Raw genomic sequence first — 20,200 nt, 5'->3', positions numbered from 1 at the left:
GATTTCTACCATATTTCAAAAGCAGGATTTTCCCTGGCTCTTCGCCTGACCAGCTAGACCTGTTCTCTGCTGTTTGCTACTGATTTAGTTTGAGTACTTTTCTGAAGATTTAGAGGACGGAAGGAAGTGTTATCTTGGATTCTCTGCCCCTTTTGAAAGTTTATTTTCTTCATTCCTTTTTAGACAGTCTTGCAAAGGAATAGCTAATATGAAATATCACCAAAACAGCTTAACTACACGGAGATCATGTTCTTTGTAAGAATACAGTATTAAAAGTCAAGTACAGATAACTAGGTACACATTGAACACATTCAAAAGAAGAGCATGTCCCCATGTTTCACTATAGAGGTTCAAGCTGGGAGTGATTACGTTCTCTCCATTTCATCTATTGAATACTTCCCAGTGGTAAATTTTAGTGGTCGTACCAGTAGGAGATTCAATTTGCCTTTATTCACATCACTTCATTGCTCCTCACAAGAAGTCTGAGACAGCCTGCTAGATGTTATTCTAACTACACTTCAGATGAAGAAACCGAAAGTCAAAGGTAAACTCAGACTGACTTGAACTGTGTTGGCAGAAAATTTCAGAGCTGAGTGTGGAATCCAGGTCTTCACCCATTACAGGAGGGAAGCAATCTTAGTAACCTCCCAGCCCTGGAGGAGTTGTGTATATGGGACCCTGGGAGCTATGGATGGTGGCGTACTGAGTGAGGACAATCCCCAGGGCCACCAATTAGCAGCTTTTGCAGGACATGGCAGCTTACCCTTTACTTGGCTCTTGCCTCTACTAGCTGGAGTGTTTTTTTTTTTTGTTTGTTTGTTTTGCGGTACGCGGGCCTCGCACTGCTGTGGCCCCTCCCGCCACGGAGCACAGGCTCCGGACGCGCAGGCTCAGCAGCCATGGCTCACGGGCCCAGCCGCCCCGCTGCATGCGGGATCTTCCCGGACCGGGGCACGAACCCGCGTCCCCTGTATCGGCAGGCGGACTCTCAACCACTGCGCCACCAGGGAAGCCCTAACCCAGAGTTTTTTATGCTATGCATTATGAAATCAAATTAATGGATGATAGTAAGCTTCAAAAAAAAATACTAAATTAGAATATGATGGAAAAAATGTAATGAAACTTTTCCTTTAGTTTTATAGAGGTGTTGGTATAAATTTTTTATTTTTAATTGTGGATCACAGTCAAAAGAAGTTCGAAAGCCCCTGTTTTAATTTGCTCTTCTTGTGCTTGGTTCTGGAAGGATTAGGCAGCTGTAGTTTGGGAGATTAGAAACAAGGTCTGTGGGGTCAGTTTCTATGCAGATTTGGGCAAGTTATTTTATACTTTTCTGTGGCTTAGAGTCTTACCCGTAAAACAAGGATCATAATAGTTATCGGGTCGTTAAAAGGATTAAATAAGTTGATCCATGCGAAGTGTTTCTCATAGTATTTGAGGAACGGTATGTATCGATACTTGATAAATGCTAATTATTGCTGTAAAGTGGTTATTTCATCCCCTGGCCAAAGATAACATTGTAACTGTAAGGACACAGCAAACTTTCCCAGATGCAGAGAGTCTAGTGTTGTTCAGCTGAAGACAACCGTTTCTATAGGCAAAGAGGCGTTCCACAGATATTTATGGAGCAATTACTGTGTTTTAGCCCTCTGTAGTGCCTTAAGGATACAAAGTAGAATAAGATAACATTTGAGGAACAAACAGTCTCCCAAAGAACTTCCGATTTATTTGACTTGATCTCCATCAGCCCCATGAGGTACCTGGTATATTTTCGGTCCATAGTAAATATGTGTTGAACACATTTCTATGTCAGGAATCATGAACTGTCTACCTCACCCAGATGCAGTAAATAAGGGAGCATCACGTCCCTTCATTTTTTTCCAGTACCTTCAAGACGTGGAGGAGAGAACAGCAGCACAGGAGACTTTTCTGCAGATGCCGCAAATCTACACTTGAGGAAAGATGAATTTGTTCTTGTAGACATCCTCTGTTGTCTATTTTATTGTGTTTGTTGAAAACAAGTTTTCAGGAAAGGAATAAGAAAGGAAACAGATGGCGCCAAATGACAGAGAAGAACTTTACAGATTTCATCTCTCTTTGCTGCTCAGAGCAGCTGACAAGCCAGCAGGAAAATAAGAGCAGGGAGGTGGTGTAGCCTCCTGAATCATCCATGTGGTCCCCTCCCTCCATTCCAAAACTCCCAGTCCTTCAGCCATGTAAACAGAGCTCTGATGTCCCAACCCAAGGAAGGTCAGGCTGGGTGAATATGTCCAGCCCTTCTTCCCGCCCCTTCTGCCCTTTAGAGCAGGGCAAAGGCGGCCAAGCAGGTTACACATAAAATTAACAAATTGACAGGGTGGTTTGTTTTCCTTTTTAGCCCAGAGGCAGTGGAAACTAGAGAAGGGAAAAAAAGAGAGGCTGATTTGGGAGAACATAAAGCCCTCCCCACCTGTTGCCTTGGAGGGCGTATACAGCTGCACATAGGATGGGGACCCAATCAGAATGTGTGTGTGTCTTTTCTAAAACGGTTAAGAACTACCCTTAAAAATGGCAACAGTAAAGTTTATGCTTTAATTGTTGTGCAATTTACAAGTTTACAGCATACAAAGCACAGCCCCTGACATCATCTCCGGTGACTTGGCCAGTGTCTCAGAGAGCTTAGATGGAAACGAAGATATCCTGACTTGAAGACCAGTTGTCTTTCAGTTAAGCTTTTTATTCTTTTCTTTTCTTCTTCTTCTTTTTTTTTTTTTTTTTTTGGATACACCGCCCGTGGCTTGTGGGATCTTAATTCCCCGACCAGGGGTCAAACTGGCACCCCCTGCATTAGAAGCCTGGAGTCTTAACCACTGGACTACCCAGGAAGTCCCTAAGCTTTTTATTCTGAAAAGAAATTCTTCCTCTTCCATATCTTGACATCTTCTTCAGTGTTTTCCTTATATCCACATGTTTTGTAGAACTTAAAGAGCTTCTTATCCCTTTGCCCCAAAGCTACCTACCACCTTTTGTATCTAAATTCTTTGACCCATTTGCGGGTGGAGGTAGATGCAGTAGTGGATGCATTTTGCAAGCCTCACGTTGTTCTGAATATACTGAAGTCATGTTTAGCTTCATGGCTGTGCTCCCTGGGCAGTCGCACAGGACCTGATTCTTAGAAGGGCCCCAGGCTAAGTTTCAATGCTCTACTGCCACCATCTTGAAATTCTTTTGTAATTTTTATGCTGGACTCTACAAATTATGTAGCTGCCTCTGACTGACCCAATTAGTTTTCTGAGAAACCACACCCAGATGGTTGGCCTGAGAATATTGTTTGCTTTCTCCCAGTTTCCACAGTATAAGTGGCGTGCCTTCTTAGGATGGACTACAGGTGAATGGGGAAATAACATTGGTGTGACACCTTAGGGTTTACCACAGACTTTTCACATGCATTATCTCCTTTAATCCTCACAAGCAACTGTTAGGAGGCAAGTCTATTTAAGGCCAACAGGAATCCACCTACAAGGGATGAAATTGATTTGACAGGCAAACAGCAAACAGCTCCTTAAAAGTGAAAATCAACAGAAAAACAGGACAGAGAAATTATCCAGATGTTATACAGCTGTGCTGCAAAGGAAATTTAAAAAGGCAGTAAAGGACTCAGCATGGAGTTTGGCCAAAGGGATCATGGGGAATAAAAATTCCAATCCCAGGCCAAGAGAGAGGGAGAGAGAAGAGACATTGTTCTTGGGTAATCCTGGAGCAAGAGTCACAAAGATCCCTCACGATCCCTTTATAGCCCAGGGATAAGTATCACAAAGTCCGGCTGAAAACTCCTTTATCGAGGATTCTATCTTCGCCCAGTCACTTCTTGATTAGCAGTTTGATTAGGTTTCTGTGTTCCTTTGTTCCAGGAACAGATCAATACTGAAAATACTGCTCAAGCCACCTTTATAAGGCTGCCGGCCTGAGACTGTCTGGAACCCAGACCAAGTACCATCTTTTGGCAATCTTGCAGCACCCAGACTGTGGTTTTTACTTGCTTCCACCTAGTTGTCTGACTTGCTAATTTCCTGCCTCTGCCTGTCCTGTTTCACAGCTCCCTTTCCAATCTGACGTCTGAAATCCAGGCTGCTGCTGCTTGGCTGAGTGCAGAAGCACGACACCTATATCATGGTCCTCAGCTCAGCCATTTAAGGCCAAAGGAGGCAAAGGGGGCCTCCCTGAGTTTTCACGTTGACAGTTCAGATGGCCCCGCTTTCCTGACTCTCTTCTCAGGCCATGTTCCAATCCTGTATCCTAAGGGTTTTTGTATATGGCTTCAAAGGGAAAGGGACCTAGAGAAGGACTGGGTTGCTGTCATCCTTCCTTCTCAGATGTTCTCACCACACTGCTGAGATCCCCCGTAGCTTCGGAGCCAAAGCCTTAACATTTGAGTTTTTCAAGACTTGGGAAGAGAGGGGGGCTTTACTGTAGAAGTATGGATTCTTTTGGACAGTCAGGGTATAAATAGGATTTCTATTAAGAAACTTCTGCTTGTGGGGGGGAACAGTAGTTGCTTTTTAGAGAGTGGAAAGCTGTGGGGAGAGGAACAGTTTTCCTTAGAGGTCAAGCACTTGGTCAGTTATGGAATATATAGCCCTTTAACCAAAACATATAACTTCAGTGAAGGATGAGTTTTATTTTCTCCTGGTTTTGGAGGAAATCACTGTTCAGGTTTCTGAAAAAACAATCTTCTGTTTTTCTCTATCTGTTGAGAAATCAAGGAAGAAAAGCCAGTTTAATGATCTAGTTACTTAAAGCTACTCATTCAAACGTATTTGCTTTGATGAGAAGAAGCCTTGTTAACAAGTGCTGAGTGGGTGTGTCTTTGCTTCCAGATTAAGTGTAAAGGGTGAGAAGTCTACTTTTCTCTCCATCACAGTCTTACTTCACAGATCCTTTCAAGATTCATGGGCGGGAAGACAATTACGAAGCTTTCACTGCTGCTGAAACAATATGGGAGGAAGTGGTGGGAGGGGGTGGGGTATGGGTAGCTAGCGCCTTTAGAGCCCCTTCTTTATACCCAGCGCTTTGCGTAAGTGATCTCTTTTGTTCTCATAGCAACCTTGGGAGGTCTGGAGTTCAAGTTTCCTACACATAGTAGAGAATCAGAGAAGTTTAGTAACTTGCCGAAGATTCCACACAAGAAAGGGTCAGGACTGAAATTTCATCTCAGGAATCTTTAACCCTTAAATTCATGATATTTCTGTCATGCCAAACCATCTTTATAAAACTGAATGGTGAATCTAATCAGGGCATCACCCAGCAAGATTTTTTTTTTTTTAAAGAGCTTTATACTTAGGGATAGTTTGTGAATGGACAGAATGAGATGTAACTATTGAAACTGAAGTGAGGCCATAGTTTGTCAAGCTGGCACTGAGCCAATGTCTTTTGACGGTTGTGGAGCTTTCCCATTTCTTAGGTTCATTGGTGACTTGAGAAACAAGAACACAGGAAAGGGGAAATGATGCAGGGAGAGAAGGTAGGGTCCACCCAAGACATTGGCTGCTTGCTATACGTTTACTTTCCCTCTACTAACTTCAGGGGGCCCAGGTTGGCTGGAGGACTAATATTCTTTATTACTTACAGCTGAAATTGACCTGTGATTTCAAGTTTATGTGAAAAGTGCTTGTCATTTTACAGGCCATAGGAAAGTCGAGATAGAGACTTACTGTCCACTGTTACTGAGCTCTGCAGATCCTTTTATTCTCCTAAATATCTCCCTCAACATTTCTCCCCCAAAAGGTATGTAGATGCATCGATTTGTTTTGTCTAACGGTCTCTGTGTTCCAATGGTTTTTTTCCCCCCGAATTATTGCACTGCTTGCATTCTCCCTCATTTTGTAGTTATTTGTACACATATTTGTTTTTCCACCCCAGTATTAAGCTCTTCGGGGGCAGGTAATGTTGTTTATCTTTTCTTTTTACAGTTCGGCTTCCATAATCCACATAGATTTTTAATTTCAGAAGTACACATGAAATGGTAGTATACATAAACTTTTATGTCTTATTATATGTAACTATTGTAGCGTATTTTGTATAGTCTTTGTAAACTTACTTTTAGAGTGTTGTAGTTTTAAATTATAAACAGCAATGATTTTTTTTTTATTGCTTTGGTTCTGTTTATAATATTTCCTAGTAAGGAACTGGTGAATTCAGCTAGAACACACATTGAAATGACTCGACATATTTTGCTAAACTGATTTCCAAAAGAGTTTTATTGGTTATAGTATCCTAAAATAACCCCTCAAGATTTCTCACTCTCATCCCCAGGACCTTGTATATGATGAGATATCATGCCTTGTGATTGTCACACTATAGCCAACGGGAGATTCTCCAGGTGGGCCTAATGGAATCACACCAATCACAGGAGCCTTTTAAATGCAACGTTTTCTCCAGCTGGTAGCAAGAGGGACCATCAGAAAGATTCAGAGCATGAGAAGGATTCAATGCACGGATGTTGACTTTGAAGGAGGGCGCTGGGGGAGGGCATGCACACGACCAGAGAGTGGCCTCTAGGAGCTGAGTGGCCCCCGGACTTAACACCCAGAAAAGAAAGCAGGAACCTCAGTGCTACAGCCATGCAAAACTGGATTCTGTCAGCAACCTGAATACCTGGGAAAGCAATTCTTTTCCAGAGCCTCCAGGTAAGAGCCAGCCTGGTTGACACCTTGATTTTGACCGTGTTAGACCCTAAGCAGAGAACCCAGTCAAGCCTACCTGGACCTCTGACTTATAAAATTATGAGGTAATAAATGGATGCAATTTAAGATGCTAAATTGTAGCAGTTTGTTATGCAGTAATAAAAAATGATTACATTCGCTTACCCTATACCAAGTAATACATGAAATTGTCGATGTCACTACAGGTGGCAGTAGATAGAACTCCAGAATTGTGTGCTATAATTAAGAGTCTTAGTGTTCTTGATGTCTTAGTGTGCTAAGACATTATTATTATTTAATTAATTTATTTATTTTTGGCCGCACTGGGACTCTGTTGTTGCACGCGGGCTTTCTCTAGTTGCGGCGAGTGGGGGCTACTCTTCATTGCGGTGCGCGGGCTTCTCATTGCGGTGGCTTCTCTTGTTGCGGAGCACGGGCTCCAGGCACGCGGGCTTCAGTAGTTGTGGTTTGCGGGCTCTAGAGTGCAGGCTCAGTAGTTGTGGCGCGTGGGCTTACTTGCTCCACGGCATGTGGGATCTTCCCGGACCAGGGCTCGAACCCGTGTCCCCTGCATTGGCAGGTGGATTTTAACCACTGTGCCACCAGGGAAGCCCGCTAAGACATTATTGACTAAATTTGTTTTTCTTTGATTGCTGGTGGAAATGAGCATAATAACAATAGTTTTATTATTATTATTATTTTGTTGTCTTCTGAGAACATTGGAGTGGGGGAACTTGTGGAAAATAAAAGACAGGAAATTCTGTATATTTGTTATTGAGAGAAAGAAAACAATCACAGAGGAAAAGCTTCTACCTAAAAAAGAGTGGAAGGGTGGTATGTTGAAGTTGGCTTGTCTCAGCTTATGAAACCCAGCTGTTAATTTGTCAGGACTCTTGTGAAGCAGTTGTTAGACACAGCTGTTATTTAAAAATTAGGTTATAAGACTTTCTACCAAGGAAGTTATATTAAAAACACAGGTAACAAGCAAAACTGATTTTGCATTTTACGTTTTAATATTAGCTGTGTTCTTGAGGTTATTGATGTCTAATGTATCTGTGTGATAGAAATACTATGTAATGGTTCCCTTTACATTTCTTCCAACTGCACATTAATTGACATCACATTTGAAGCTTGAAATTGGCCACAGTGGGAGCATTTACACCTGGAAACTGGCAAATGTCTTTTCTGAGCCAATGAGATACCACATAAGTGTTTTCTGAGATGTGGGTCAGAGGTAGGGCCTTTTTCCTACTGGACGTGGACCCATGAGAATTCTAAGTCTGGCACTGCATGCCATCATCCTGTCAACGTGAGGGAGATCTCCAGGGAGGATGGAGCCATTATAGCAAAAGACAGGCAAGAGATGGAGAGAAACCCATATGTGATGCCATGGTTTGAGCCCCATTTCCAGCAATACCTGATTTCATGCCCTAGCCCTAGACTTTTTGATTAGGTGACCTGATAAATTCCTTTTGTATTTAAGCCAGTTTGGGTTGACTTTTCTATCATTTATAACTAAAAGCAGCCTAAAGGATACAGCAGAATTGATAGTTGACCCCTAAATAACACTGAGGGTTAATCTGGATACAGTTTATAGTTGGCCCTCCGGATCTGTGGTTCCTCCGCATCCGGGGGTTCAACCAATCAGGTAGTAGTGTAGTATTTACTATTGAAAAATACCTGCTTGCAAGTGGACCCGTGCAATTCAAACGCATATTGTTCAAGGGTCAGCTTATCAGGTCCAGAATCACACTCGTAGCCACCAAAGTGCCTTCACTGAAAACAATAACTTAGAGGGACGATAATCCTCCTGACCTCAGTCTGGCTCTGCTGTTGTATTAGTTATAATTCTCTGTTTTACAAACATATATTTTTTTCATTTAATAGTTTAATGAGGCTTATATCACTTCCCTTGAAGCCTAGGATCAGTTCTTATCAATGAACTCTTTCTTAGAGTGAGAGGCCTTTCCGTCAGGCTATCTAACATCTATCCTGTCCTACCCTCCTCTTTCTGGATGAGGGAAACGTTTTATTCTGGGTGGCAAAGCCCCAGAAGATTAGTCATGATTGTGCTAAACCCTTCATGATAATCTCATACCCTTTTACCAAATACTTGTTTTCAAGCCTGCCTTACAGCTAAATGTGACCACGGGACCTAGTTCTGTCTTCTACTCTTAGCTCAGAAGACACCCACATGCAATGATTTTCGTTCCTGTAAATAAATGAATGCCCTTTGTACCATGTAGTGTGTTGATCACTAGGGCCACAGAAGTGAATAAACAGACTTCATTCCTCATATCTTTCTTCACTTTATGACTTTTTTTTTTGCCTACGTTTGAGAGCAGTGCAAGGTAGACATAGGTGGTTTTAAAAGTGAAACCCTAAAGACATCTTCAAATTCTGATCTCATTTATTCATTATCAGATATTGTTGATGTGTGGTGATCAGTTACATCTAAAGTCTGTGCCAAGCATGCATTGATAGAATTCATATATTTCTTTTTGAAACACAATCTATTTACAGTTCTTACATTTCAGTGTAAAATGCAGGCTACTCTAATGGCATCTGAACTTAATTCTTCAGTTGGGTAGTACACTGAGCAGTTTCTTTTTTCACGAGCTCTGAAGTAGGCCTCCTTAACTCTGAACAGATCTTGAAAGTTCTATTCCAATGTTAAATGTATGTATTCAGCACCTAAAGTCTGTATCTTCAGTTTTTCTAAATAGCAGTCTTCTATCCCCATTTGATGCTACTTCTGATTCCATATTTGGAAATTCTTAACTTCTTAAAATTTTTTTCTTTTATATGGTAGAATCTCATGCATACTTTTTATCTTTTTAAACTTTATTTTCTCATGAATACTCTTTAATAGGTTGGCTTATCTACAGTTAATGTGCACAATTAACTAAAATTCTTTCTTTCCTCATTGCCCCTCAACACTGTGACTCTAGGTGAGATTATGCGCCCGAACTGCAGGATCCCATAGGTGCTTCCTTAGCATCACTTTCTGATGATTCATTACAGCAAATTCCATACCGCTAAAACGAATCCCCAGATGAGATCCAGGGATTACTGACAAAGGCCAGGTTCTTTTTTATAGCTTAGAAGCAGGGTGGTACAACAGAAGGAAGATGGACTGAAGTCCTAGATTCGCATCCCAGTTGGAACACTCACACCCTGACTGATGGCACTTTGAGTGTCCTCCCCGAGCCTCCATTTCCTCATTTGTAAAGAGGGATCACAGTCCTATTCTACTGCATTTGTGTAGTAAGGATTAAATGACGTCATATGAGAAAAGGGCCTAAGACTGGCTGGCAAGTAGAAGGCATCAAAAATGGTAGTTGTGTTGTCATTTTTTTTCTCCCCAACTAGACCACAAGTTCCTTAAGGCCCAAGATCTGATTGATTCCACTCACTGTTGTTTCCAAAACAGTGCCTGGAATGTGGAAAATTTCTTAATACACACTTAGTGAGTTAATATTATTACAATTATCAAGTTAACAACTTGTTAACTCCAGCACCTTCTTTGAGGGATACCTTCTACATCCTCTTTTCTTTTTAAAATCAAGTCCAAGCATGAGTCCTTTTCCCATGAAGCCACCCCTAACATGCTCTAATTTGTGGTTATCTCGTACTTCTCATATTTAACTGACACCATCACCTGCACCCCACCCCCTTAACATTTATATTCAAGACCAAATAGGAATGGACTGCATAATACAACGTATGGTCCGTATCATTGTCTAATTACTTCATATTGGTGAATCCTGTCTTCTTAACATTCAATTCCATCAATATTTCTTGATTATTTACCTAGTGCTGGGCACTGTGGTAGGTTCTGGAAAGGAAATGGTAGCTGCCTCAAGAAGTACCCAGTCTCTTAGTGGAAATAGATGTATAATCAAACAGTGACAACAGTGTGATGTGAAAAGCTATACATGCATAGTATCTAGGTAGCGGAGAGGTGAGAAAGTGATTAACCTTCTTCAAGGTCAGGGAAGACCTCCCAGGAGAGGTTATGAGGGAACATGATTTTAGAGAATGGTAAGAAATTTTCCAGGTCAAGTTGGGGGTAGGGGAAAATAGTCCAAGGAGAGTGAACAATGTGTGCCAAAGGACATGAGATAACAAGATATTATCCTGGAGAACTTAGAAGCAATTCAGTACTGTTGAGTATAAGTAGAGAAGCTGGGAAATGAGGAGGGGTCAGGAATTGGTGCATAGTAAGATTGGAGACAAAGGCAGTGGCCATATCTTGCAAAATTTTGAATGTTGTAATCAATGTAGGTGATGGGGAGCCCTGAATGTGATGATCCTATAGACCTTAGAAATGACCTATGATAGCAGGGTAGATAAACTGGGAGAAAGAGACGGAAGCTTAGCAATGAGTCAGGAGGAAGTAGTAAAGGTCCAGATGAGAGAGACTAATAGCCCCATTGAGCCAGTGATGATGGGGCTGATAAACGATTGGATTGATTTTTAAGAAGAAAGTGTGTAATTGATATGACTAGCTTAGTCATTGGAGGTAGAAAGATAAAAGGGAGGGGAAGAAAAGCATTCTTTTATTGCTTTGTTTTCTTGATAAAGCATAATACTAATCACATAAAAAGTGCTCAGAAGTAGTTCATTAATAAGCAAGTCCCTATGGCATTATCTGGTCTTGATTTAATTTTATTTTCAATTTTTTTTTGATGTGGACTATTTTTAAAGTCTTTATTCAATTTGTTACAATATTGCTTCTGCTTCATGTTTTGGTTTTTTGGCCCCGAGGCATATGGGATCTTAGCTCCCCGACCAGGGATTGAACCTGCACCCTCTACACTGGAAGGCGAAGTCTTAACCACTGGACCTCCAGGGAAGTCCCAGTTTTCAATTTTAAAATTACTTTCTATGAACTAGAGCCTTCCAAGCTCCTGCCCAGCCTCTTGGTGTATTTCCAGTCTGCAAGGATTCTCAATATTTCCAAGTTGTTCGGAAACAGAAAACCAAAAAGTGACTTTGTTTTCCAACCACATATTTATCTATTTAGGCAGTTGTTAGCAGAATATTCAGAAGTCTGCGAATAAAGTGGCCTAACTAAGAACAAAGAAGGAAAGATGTCAAACTACCCATATACAGCATGAGCCTTCTTTTCAGGATTACATAGAGTAACAACACAATTTTTCTTAGTATTCAAGGTCATCTTGACCTCATTTAATCTTTAACTGTGTATCATAAACACAGATTTTTCTTGGAAAACGATTTCCAGGCTACACAAAGAAATGTCAAACGCAGTCTATCAGAGCTTTAGAATTATCAGGGAAGATGAACAACACAGTATAAACAAAATTACTTATTTCCATAGGCTACACTCCAATTACACAGCAAAAGATGAGGAATTCTTCCATTGATAAGATGGGTATCTTACATGTATTTTTATTTGTTTCTAAGAATTGAAAATGGAACCATAAAGGCTTCAAATAGATTTTGAAGAGGTGATTTTAAATGATCAGAATTTTTGGAAGCATATCATATGTATGTGTGATACACATGGTCTCTTAAGAATTTCTTTTAAGACAAGGTCAGCAAATTACAGCCTCTTGGCCAAATCTGACCCATCACCTGTTTCTGTACTGCCTTGAGCCAAGAATGGTTTTTACATTTTTAAGTGATTGAAGGAAAAAAATCAAAAGAAGAATAATATTTTATGATATGTGAAAATTATCTTAAATCCAAATTTCAGTGTCCATAAATAAAGTTTTCTTGGAGCACAGCCCACCCATTTGTTGTGGATTGGCTGCATTCAGGCCACAATGGCAGAGTTGATAGTTGTGCAAAGCCTAAAAGTATTTACTATCTGGCTCTTTCGAGAGAAAATTCGCCAACTTTGTTTTAAGAGCTTTCCCCTAAAGAAACACTGAGGACTTCAGTAAACTGAAGACTTCTTTACAAAGATTTCCTGTGTCAGTGATGTGTGCTTTTTTTTTTTTTAGTGATATGTTTTTTAAAAAAAGAAAAGAAAATGCACACATTCAGGAAATAGAGTTGCCATATCATAAAATAATAGCCATGCCTTTATTAGATTTAGGATGCTTCTCTTTCCACTTTGTGTCAGTGGAGAATAGTTATTAAGAACACACACTCTAGAGTCATCCTTTTATCTTGAATCCTGATTAGCTTTCTGTGACCTTGGGCTAATTATTTAACATTCTGTAAGCCTTGGGTTTCCTATAAAAAAGTAAAAAAGAGTAATAATGGTACCAACCTCATGAAGTTACAGTGGTATTAAGTGGGATGAGTTTTTTAAAGGAATTATTTAGCTCGGTACCTGGTACATAGTGTGCAATACATTTGTGTGTGTGTGTGTGATTATCATCATTATCTGAAAATGTCACTTTCTGGTGGTCCACTCCCAGAACTGCCTACCACTTCTGTTTTTACAAGGAAATCCACAAAACCCTGCTTATATAATTTCACTTAGCAAGAGCCCTTCTTTGTATTGCCTGCAGAAAAACTGTCCAGGGTGCACAAATCCAAGAGTGTACTTGACAGGAGGGTGGGAAAAGGGATGCCTAGGATGTCTAGAAACAAAGATCACAGATGAGTGTTGGAAGGCTGGTCAGCAGCCGGATTAAGCTGGTGAGCAGGATGTTGGGAATTTCATCCTAACTTTTTCTATGGAGAGTCCACAGTTCTGTGATGGGCTGTTGATAAAAGCTCTTTAATTTAGTAGCTAAAGTCTTTTTTTAAGAGTGTCTGAAGTTTTTGTCATTTTATCTCTTTTTATGTTAGGTTAACATTGACATTTCTCTTTTATTACTTGATGTTTTAGCTGATGTTTCCAACCAGAAATGCTCTTAGAAAAATCATGAGGGTGTAAGGCTGACATTCTTGGAAACTTAGTGATTTCTTTCCTCCTGGGATGCTCCTGCCTATCTCCTGGCTGAGCTTGCTCTAGACTCATCATGACTATGGATTACTGCAAAGGAACCACGGCCTGATTCCTTGCCTATGATGCTACTTCCCGTGTCTTCCCTCATGTCTATAAATAGGTCATGACCAGCCTCAAGAGAGGTGGCCTCTTCTGCTTAGGGGTGATCTGGAATAATTGGTATAAATGACATGAGGAGAACCTTCCTTAGTTGTCCCTTATAGAACAAATATCCACCCAAAGAGAACTAAAAGGGGAGAAAAATCCCCTAAGACAAACAATTCCTTTGTCTCCCCAGCCCCCAAAATCATTTACAGAAATATCAGAAATCAAGAAGGCAGCAGATATCTCCACAATCCAGCTGAGAAACAGAATTTCTATAGGTTCATTTCCATTTTGTTTTTAAATCACATAAAACAGTTTGCACAGATCTCACTTTTTTTACCTCCTGTGTTTTGTGTCTTGACATATTGTTTTGAGGAAAATCATTCTGTATTTTATCCTTGTTCCTCAATTATGGTGGAACTATTATGGTTAATTGAGTTTAGCCATCCAAAAGAAGAACAAAATATTTCAGCATTCTTATATACTCTAGTTGGACTCATGGTTAAAAAGACAAACACAAACACCCTCACGTCACCCTGGTGTGTCGGGATAAAATCCAACACTGTAATGCTCACACGCTTGCCGGTGAGTAGAATGGGCTGGGGGAGAAGGAGGTGACCTCTGTTTGCTGGTAGGAGTAGCTCTCATCATCGTATTCCAGTTCATCTTCATCATCGTCATCCAGCAGCCCATACTTAAATTTCCGGTAGACGGTGCCATCTTGGCCCATGTAGACAATGTCATCCTCATCGTCCTCATCATACTCCCGGTCCCTGTACTCAATCACCTGATCCTCTTCAAAGCTGGTGCTCTCGCGATGACTGCTCTTGTAGGAGGAGTAAGACTTGCTAGGGTCAGCCAGCTTTGCATAGCCGGCCTTTTCTGTGGGCCTGACTCTGCCCCGAGATTTCCTCCAGATGATCACAGCTGCCCCGAGCAGAAGCGCCAGCATAACGGAGGAGGTGATGAGCAGGGCTGTCCTGGAGCGCTCACCTGCAGGTTCAACCTCACTTGCTCGAAGGATACACTCATCTGTTGGAAAATGACCCCAAAGGAAGAGGGCAGAGGGGAAGGGTGGCAGAGAAGAAATGGAATGGAGAAAATTAGTTTCTGAGGTAAAGAGCTTCACCTTTATCTTTTGAATCTAAAATGGTAGAACCACTGTCTTCGATTTTCTTAGCACACCCCTCTACAGAATTGCTCCGTGTCTACTCCCATGAGAGTTTCAGTCTATCCCAGATGATACCAACAAACTCTTCTAGGGAGAAAGTCAGTTTGAGATCCAAAGGGAGCCCCCTCATACCCATACGTCATGGGTGAGTCACCAAGTGTCCAACCTTACCAAATCGATTCTTCTACTTCCTTCCCGAGAAAAATGTTCCATCTTGGGCCAGGCTTCAGTTATTGCTGAATGTTCTATTTCTGTTTCAACTCTGACTTTTTCTAAGACTGAGTCTTTTCCCCAGCTATCTTTAAACCTGATTCAACAGGATTATCCCACAATTCAAAGATAGGAACAGATTATTTATAAAGCCATTGATTCATCGCTGCGTGGGGTCATAGAAATCACAGGTCAATCTGTAGTTTGATAGTTGAGGAAACTGAGACCCATAGCGAGAAAGTGAATTGTCACATTGTCACAGGTAAAAACTTGTTTATGGAGCAATCAGAACTCGAACCCAGGAATCCTTGCTTCATGCTACAGTCTGGAGACATTAGGGGCAAAACACTGACAAAGGTTTTTTGACTTCTTGGCATTCTGTGGACCTAATTTGGTAGCATGAAAAGTACCATCTTTAAATTCTGACTACCAAATTAAGTGATAGAGGATTTCTTCTATCATAACTAAGATTTCTGAAGTTGAGAGCTCTGCCCCCCTGTCATCCACCAACATTTGTTTTGATGCCTTAATTGAAAATATGGAGTAACCAAAAGTGTCATAATTCAGTGATGAGCTCATTTTTTGTACTTTTTTTTTTTTTGCGGTATGCGGGCCTTTCACTGTTGTGGTCTCTCCCGTTGTGGAGCACAGGCTCCGGACGCGCAGGCTCAGCGGCCATGGCTCAGAGGCCCAGCTGCTCTGCAGCATGTGGGATCTTCCCGGACCGGGGCACGAACCCGTGTCGCCTGCATTGGCAGGTGGACTCTCAACCACTGTGCCACCAGGGAAGCCCCCATTTTTTGTACTTTTTACTCACTTATTCAGGTGGTATAATTTGGGTAAGTTACCTAATTTTTTTTTTCCTGTTCCTTTACTCACCAAATGGGAGTGTGAAAGAGAGTATGAAAGAACCAGAGAAAAAACTAGCAGGCCTTGTTGGATGTACAAGTTGAAATACACAGTATGTTTTCCATAAACATTTTTTTTTTTTTATAAGGATGTTCTGTTCCCAGAAGAGAACATCCTTTTTATTTTTATTTATTTCTTTTTTTGTGGTACACGGGCCTCTCACTGTTGTGGTCTCTCCCGTTGCGGAGCACAGGCTCCGGATGCGCAGGCCCAGCGGCCATGGCTCACGGGCCCAGCCGCTCCGCGGCATATGAGATCCTCCCGGACCGGGGCACAAACCCGTGTCCCCTGCATCGGCAGGCGGACTCCCAACCACTGCGCCAGCAGGGAAGCCCTCCATAAACATTTTTGAACCACCTAGGTCTGCTCCCAGGATGTTTTATGAGATTCTAGGTGCATGATATACACTAGCTTAATGGATATAATACTGTTGCCAATTATTTTAGGGTTAATTATTTTCTTTTATAATATATTGGCCAGTTAGGTCTGATTCATCACCACTATGTGTTTTCTTTCTCTTTTCGCTAGTGATAAACAAGTTTTCTATTTTATCCTAACTTTCATCCTCATGGGATTTTGCCCATCAAGCAGAATTTCATCTCTTAAAGTAACAGCACCATCATTACTACTTTTGTCATTAACATATCAGCACAGAATTTTTCCCTGGAGGAAATATGAAAGCACCAGAGGGAAGGATAAGCAACCCGTGTGTGGTACTTTGCGATAAATACTGCCTGAGGCAGGAGAATCAATAAAAGACTTTTCGAGGTTGTTTCAATTACCAGGGTGCCATATGCAATCATGTCTTACTGCTCTCCAGTCTTAGGTCCGCAGAGTCAGAGTCAGCCTCTGTGATATGGGTTCTTTGAAGGATCAGAGTGTCTTAGTAATGAATGAGCAGGTAATAAGAGTATTTGGTCTTCAGTAGAGTTGCCCCAGGTAGATCTTCAAGAGCCACAGAAAGCCCAGGAGAGCTGACTACATAGTTGTTAGCTGGAAAAGGCTTTGCAGAAACTCTGCACCCAACATGTACACACTTCTGGTTTCATTTCAAGCCATCAATGTAATGAAGGTTGTTATTCTTAGCTGACACAGCATGGATATTAGGCAATCAGACCCTGAAGGTGGATGTGTATGAAGAGCTGGGGAAACCAGCTGCTCATGGGGGTGGGAAAGCTGAAAGAAGGAAACAATTAGTTTTTGGAAAGATGCTATTTAAAAGTTAGTTGAAAAGGCTGATCAAAAATGAAACAGAAAAGACTAGTAGCAGTTATGGGTCTGGGATATACTTTTCTTAAAAATGGACAGGCTCCCATAAATATAATGTCTCTTTTTGTCAGGCCATGATGTAGCTGAACTCCAAGGAAATGATCTGCTTTTACACTAGAGAATAGGTTTTAAGAATTTATCTTTTTCTTTTTAGAAGAAATCACTCCATTTGGGATCTTCCTAAGCTTGTGGCCAATGAGAACCAAGTACCCATATGAATGGATTGGGAGTGGGAGACAGTTGGGGGACTCGGAATTGGTAAAAGGTGTTTTGTTTCCTCTTAGCCTTCAATGAAAGTTCATTTCTAAAATGCCTTAAGTCTCTAATGGGAGCCCTGGATTTGGGCTGCCTTCCACAGGATGATTTTTCCATGGAATCAAGATAATATTGGCATCAGCTTCCTTGATAGGCAACTCTTTTCCTTTTTTCCCAGGAGGAAAGATTTTTTTAAAAAGGAATAAAATAAATTTATTTATTTATTTATTTTTTGCGGTACTCGGGCCTCTTCACTGTTGCGGCCTCTCCCGTTGTGGAGCACAGGCTCCGGATGCGCAGGCTCAGCGGCCATGGCTCACGGGCCCAGCCGCTCCGCGGCATGTGGGATCTTCCCGGACCGGGGCACGAACCCGTGTCCCCTGCATCGGCAGGCGGACTCTCAACCACTGCGCCACCAGGGAAGCCCATAAAGTAAATTTATAAAGATGAAACTCTAGACCTGCTTTAGCTTGAATCTGGGAGGCAGGACAGCAGTGGAGAGAATGCTGGCTTTGAGTCCAAATGACCCATATTCTGATTCCAGATGAGTCTGTTAACATTGGTATGGACTTGGGCATGCTAATCAAACCTTTGAGCCAGAGTCCCCTCATCTGTAAAATGGGATTAATAATATCAACTTATATGAGATGATGGACAGAACGTTTCAGGTACAGTGGGCACATAGCAGGCACTCAATAAAAAGGTTGCTGTATCCTGTAATAAACCATAATGGAAAAGAATATGTATATATATGCATAACTGAATCACTTTGCTGTACACCAGAAACTAACACAACATTGTAAATCAACTATACTTCAATTAAAAAAATAAATTAAAAAAAGAATCATTAAATAAAGGTTGCTCTATTGATCCTCTGAAACTTCCCATCCCTCTCTCCCCCATGTTTCCATCAGCATCCTGAGGACATGCGCTTCCTCTGGCTCCGCAGGCTGCTCTCCCTCTCCCCTCACCTGTGGTGTCATGGCAGTCACAGCACTCCTGGGTATCCGTGGGATCGGAGGTGTTGCAGCAGCGCAGGCAGCGGCTGTCATCCATGTGCAGCACCAGGTTGGCAGGACACACAGTGCAGTTCTTGGTGCCAGGTCCTTTGCATTCTATGCAGCTCTCATGGCATTTTTCACAGTTAAATTTCTCCCCCTGTTAAGAACAATCAGCTTCCTTTGGAGTGTGGAGAAATTAAAAAGGCACCGGAGTTCCCAAATGGGGGTTCCCTCTCCTATGGATAAGGGGAGGAGGCAGGTTGGGGATAGCAGAAAGGTGATTTGTTCTGGGTCCATTTTTACTGTTCTGGGTGAAAGACAGAACCAGCTGTTTGCACTTGGATGGAACCATTGCTGAGCCTTTCCTCTGAGATCTGCTGGTAACCATAGTGAGAGAACAAGCTTCTAGAATAGCTCAGGTTACAAACTGACAGCCATGTGCTGTACCTGGTCAAGGACAAGTTTTGTCTGGTCCGTACTCAACTGGCCTTCTCAGTTAAAAAAAATTTGAATTCATTGCCTACATTTCAAAATTGGGATATTTCACATGTAAATCAGTGCTGAGTATCTCTTTAAAAACTGGAAGATTTATCAACATTGAATTCACCACTCCCACAACACAGACAGAGCTGAGTGGCGGTGGCCCCCTTTGTGTGCTCTCCTATTTGATACAATACCCAGCCCTTGCCACATATGGTCAAGTTTGCACTGGGGTTTTCTTTGACCCAACACTCTTCACTCATTTACGTGACCTGCTCTGCCTCTGTGATTATTAGGTTCTCGTGTCTCTGCCCCAGAATAATATAAATTGTGACTGTTAGCTAAAGCAGTGAAATCTCAGTGGGAAGATTGTTGAAGGTGAGAAAGTGGCTTCCCTCCCAACAAGTTGCTCCATTTCACTGGTGCTGAAAATGTAGATGAGGGAAGATACCTTCCTATTTCACTTCTGCACTTTGGAAGGCTGGTACAATAGAAAAAGAAGGAATGGAAATTGCCATTGTTGAGCATCTTGGCAAGTTTCAGGTGCTGATAAGGTGATTTCTCAGCTGAGATCTCATCAAATCCTGGGTTAGGAGTCAGAACCCCTGTGTTTAATCCCAACTTTGTTCCTTACTATTTGCATGATCTTTATCAAATTACCGTATTTAACCTCTTGGATTCTCAGTTTCTCCAAAGTGTAATGAGGGCTCTTGTCAGAATTTAAAGAGAATAGCATATGTGAATATGCTGGGACTTGTGAGTTTTACCATGGAGAGATTTACTTAATTTCTAAAGTTTGGAAACACAATCAAGAAGTTAGTGGACTCAGAAAATCCATGGTTTCTAGGCCAGGAAACAAAATATACCTCTCTTAATATATTCGAAGGGGTGGAGGAGATGAAAGACCAACATTGGTTATGTAGTTCTGACATTATTCAGACATTTCAGGTTAGCCAGCAGAGGGGGAGGAGAGAAGATATATCTTATTTCTGACAAAATATTCCTATGTAGACCTGAAACTTCTAAGGTCATGAGCAATATATCACGGTCCTCATTAAATAACTTCCCCATTATTTATCTCAGGTCTTCTCAGTTCTTTTGATTGACATTAAGGCTACAGGTGGGTAGCACCATTATTCCACAGTGCAATGGTAGATTTTAAAATATTAAACCTGAACTATAGTGAGTGTAGGGATTTTATGACTTTTTTGAC

General features: G+C 41.5%; 1 protein-coding gene across 1 annotated transcript in view; it reads right to left on the bottom strand.

Moving 5' to 3' along the window:
* Positions 1–14,260: 14,260 nt before the first annotated feature.
* The window catches only part of LOC149748980 (proprotein convertase subtilisin/kexin type 5-like), a 128,695-nt gene continuing 122,755 nt past the window's right edge, over positions 14,261–20,200 (bottom strand). The window contains exons 14-15 of the mRNA XM_089912635.1: positions 18,478–18,664; positions 14,261–14,724 (exon numbers count right to left, since the gene is read on the bottom strand). Of these exons, the coding sequence (XP_089768761.1) occupies positions 14,264–14,724; positions 18,478–18,664 (648 nt within the window). The 3' untranslated portion in view covers positions 14,261–14,263. The remainder of the gene's footprint in view (positions 14,725–18,477; positions 18,665–20,200) is intronic.

Source organism: Delphinapterus leucas, chromosome 6, assembly GCF_059928025.1.
Source record: "Delphinapterus leucas isolate spDelLeu-1000000601 "Yukka" chromosome 6, BTC_Dleu_Yukka2, whole genome shotgun sequence".
NCBI classification, from domain to species: Eukaryota; Metazoa; Chordata; class Mammalia; order Artiodactyla; family Monodontidae; genus Delphinapterus; species Delphinapterus leucas.
Note: the sequence above shows the minus strand (reverse complement) of the source record. Positions and strands in the feature narration are given on the sequence as shown.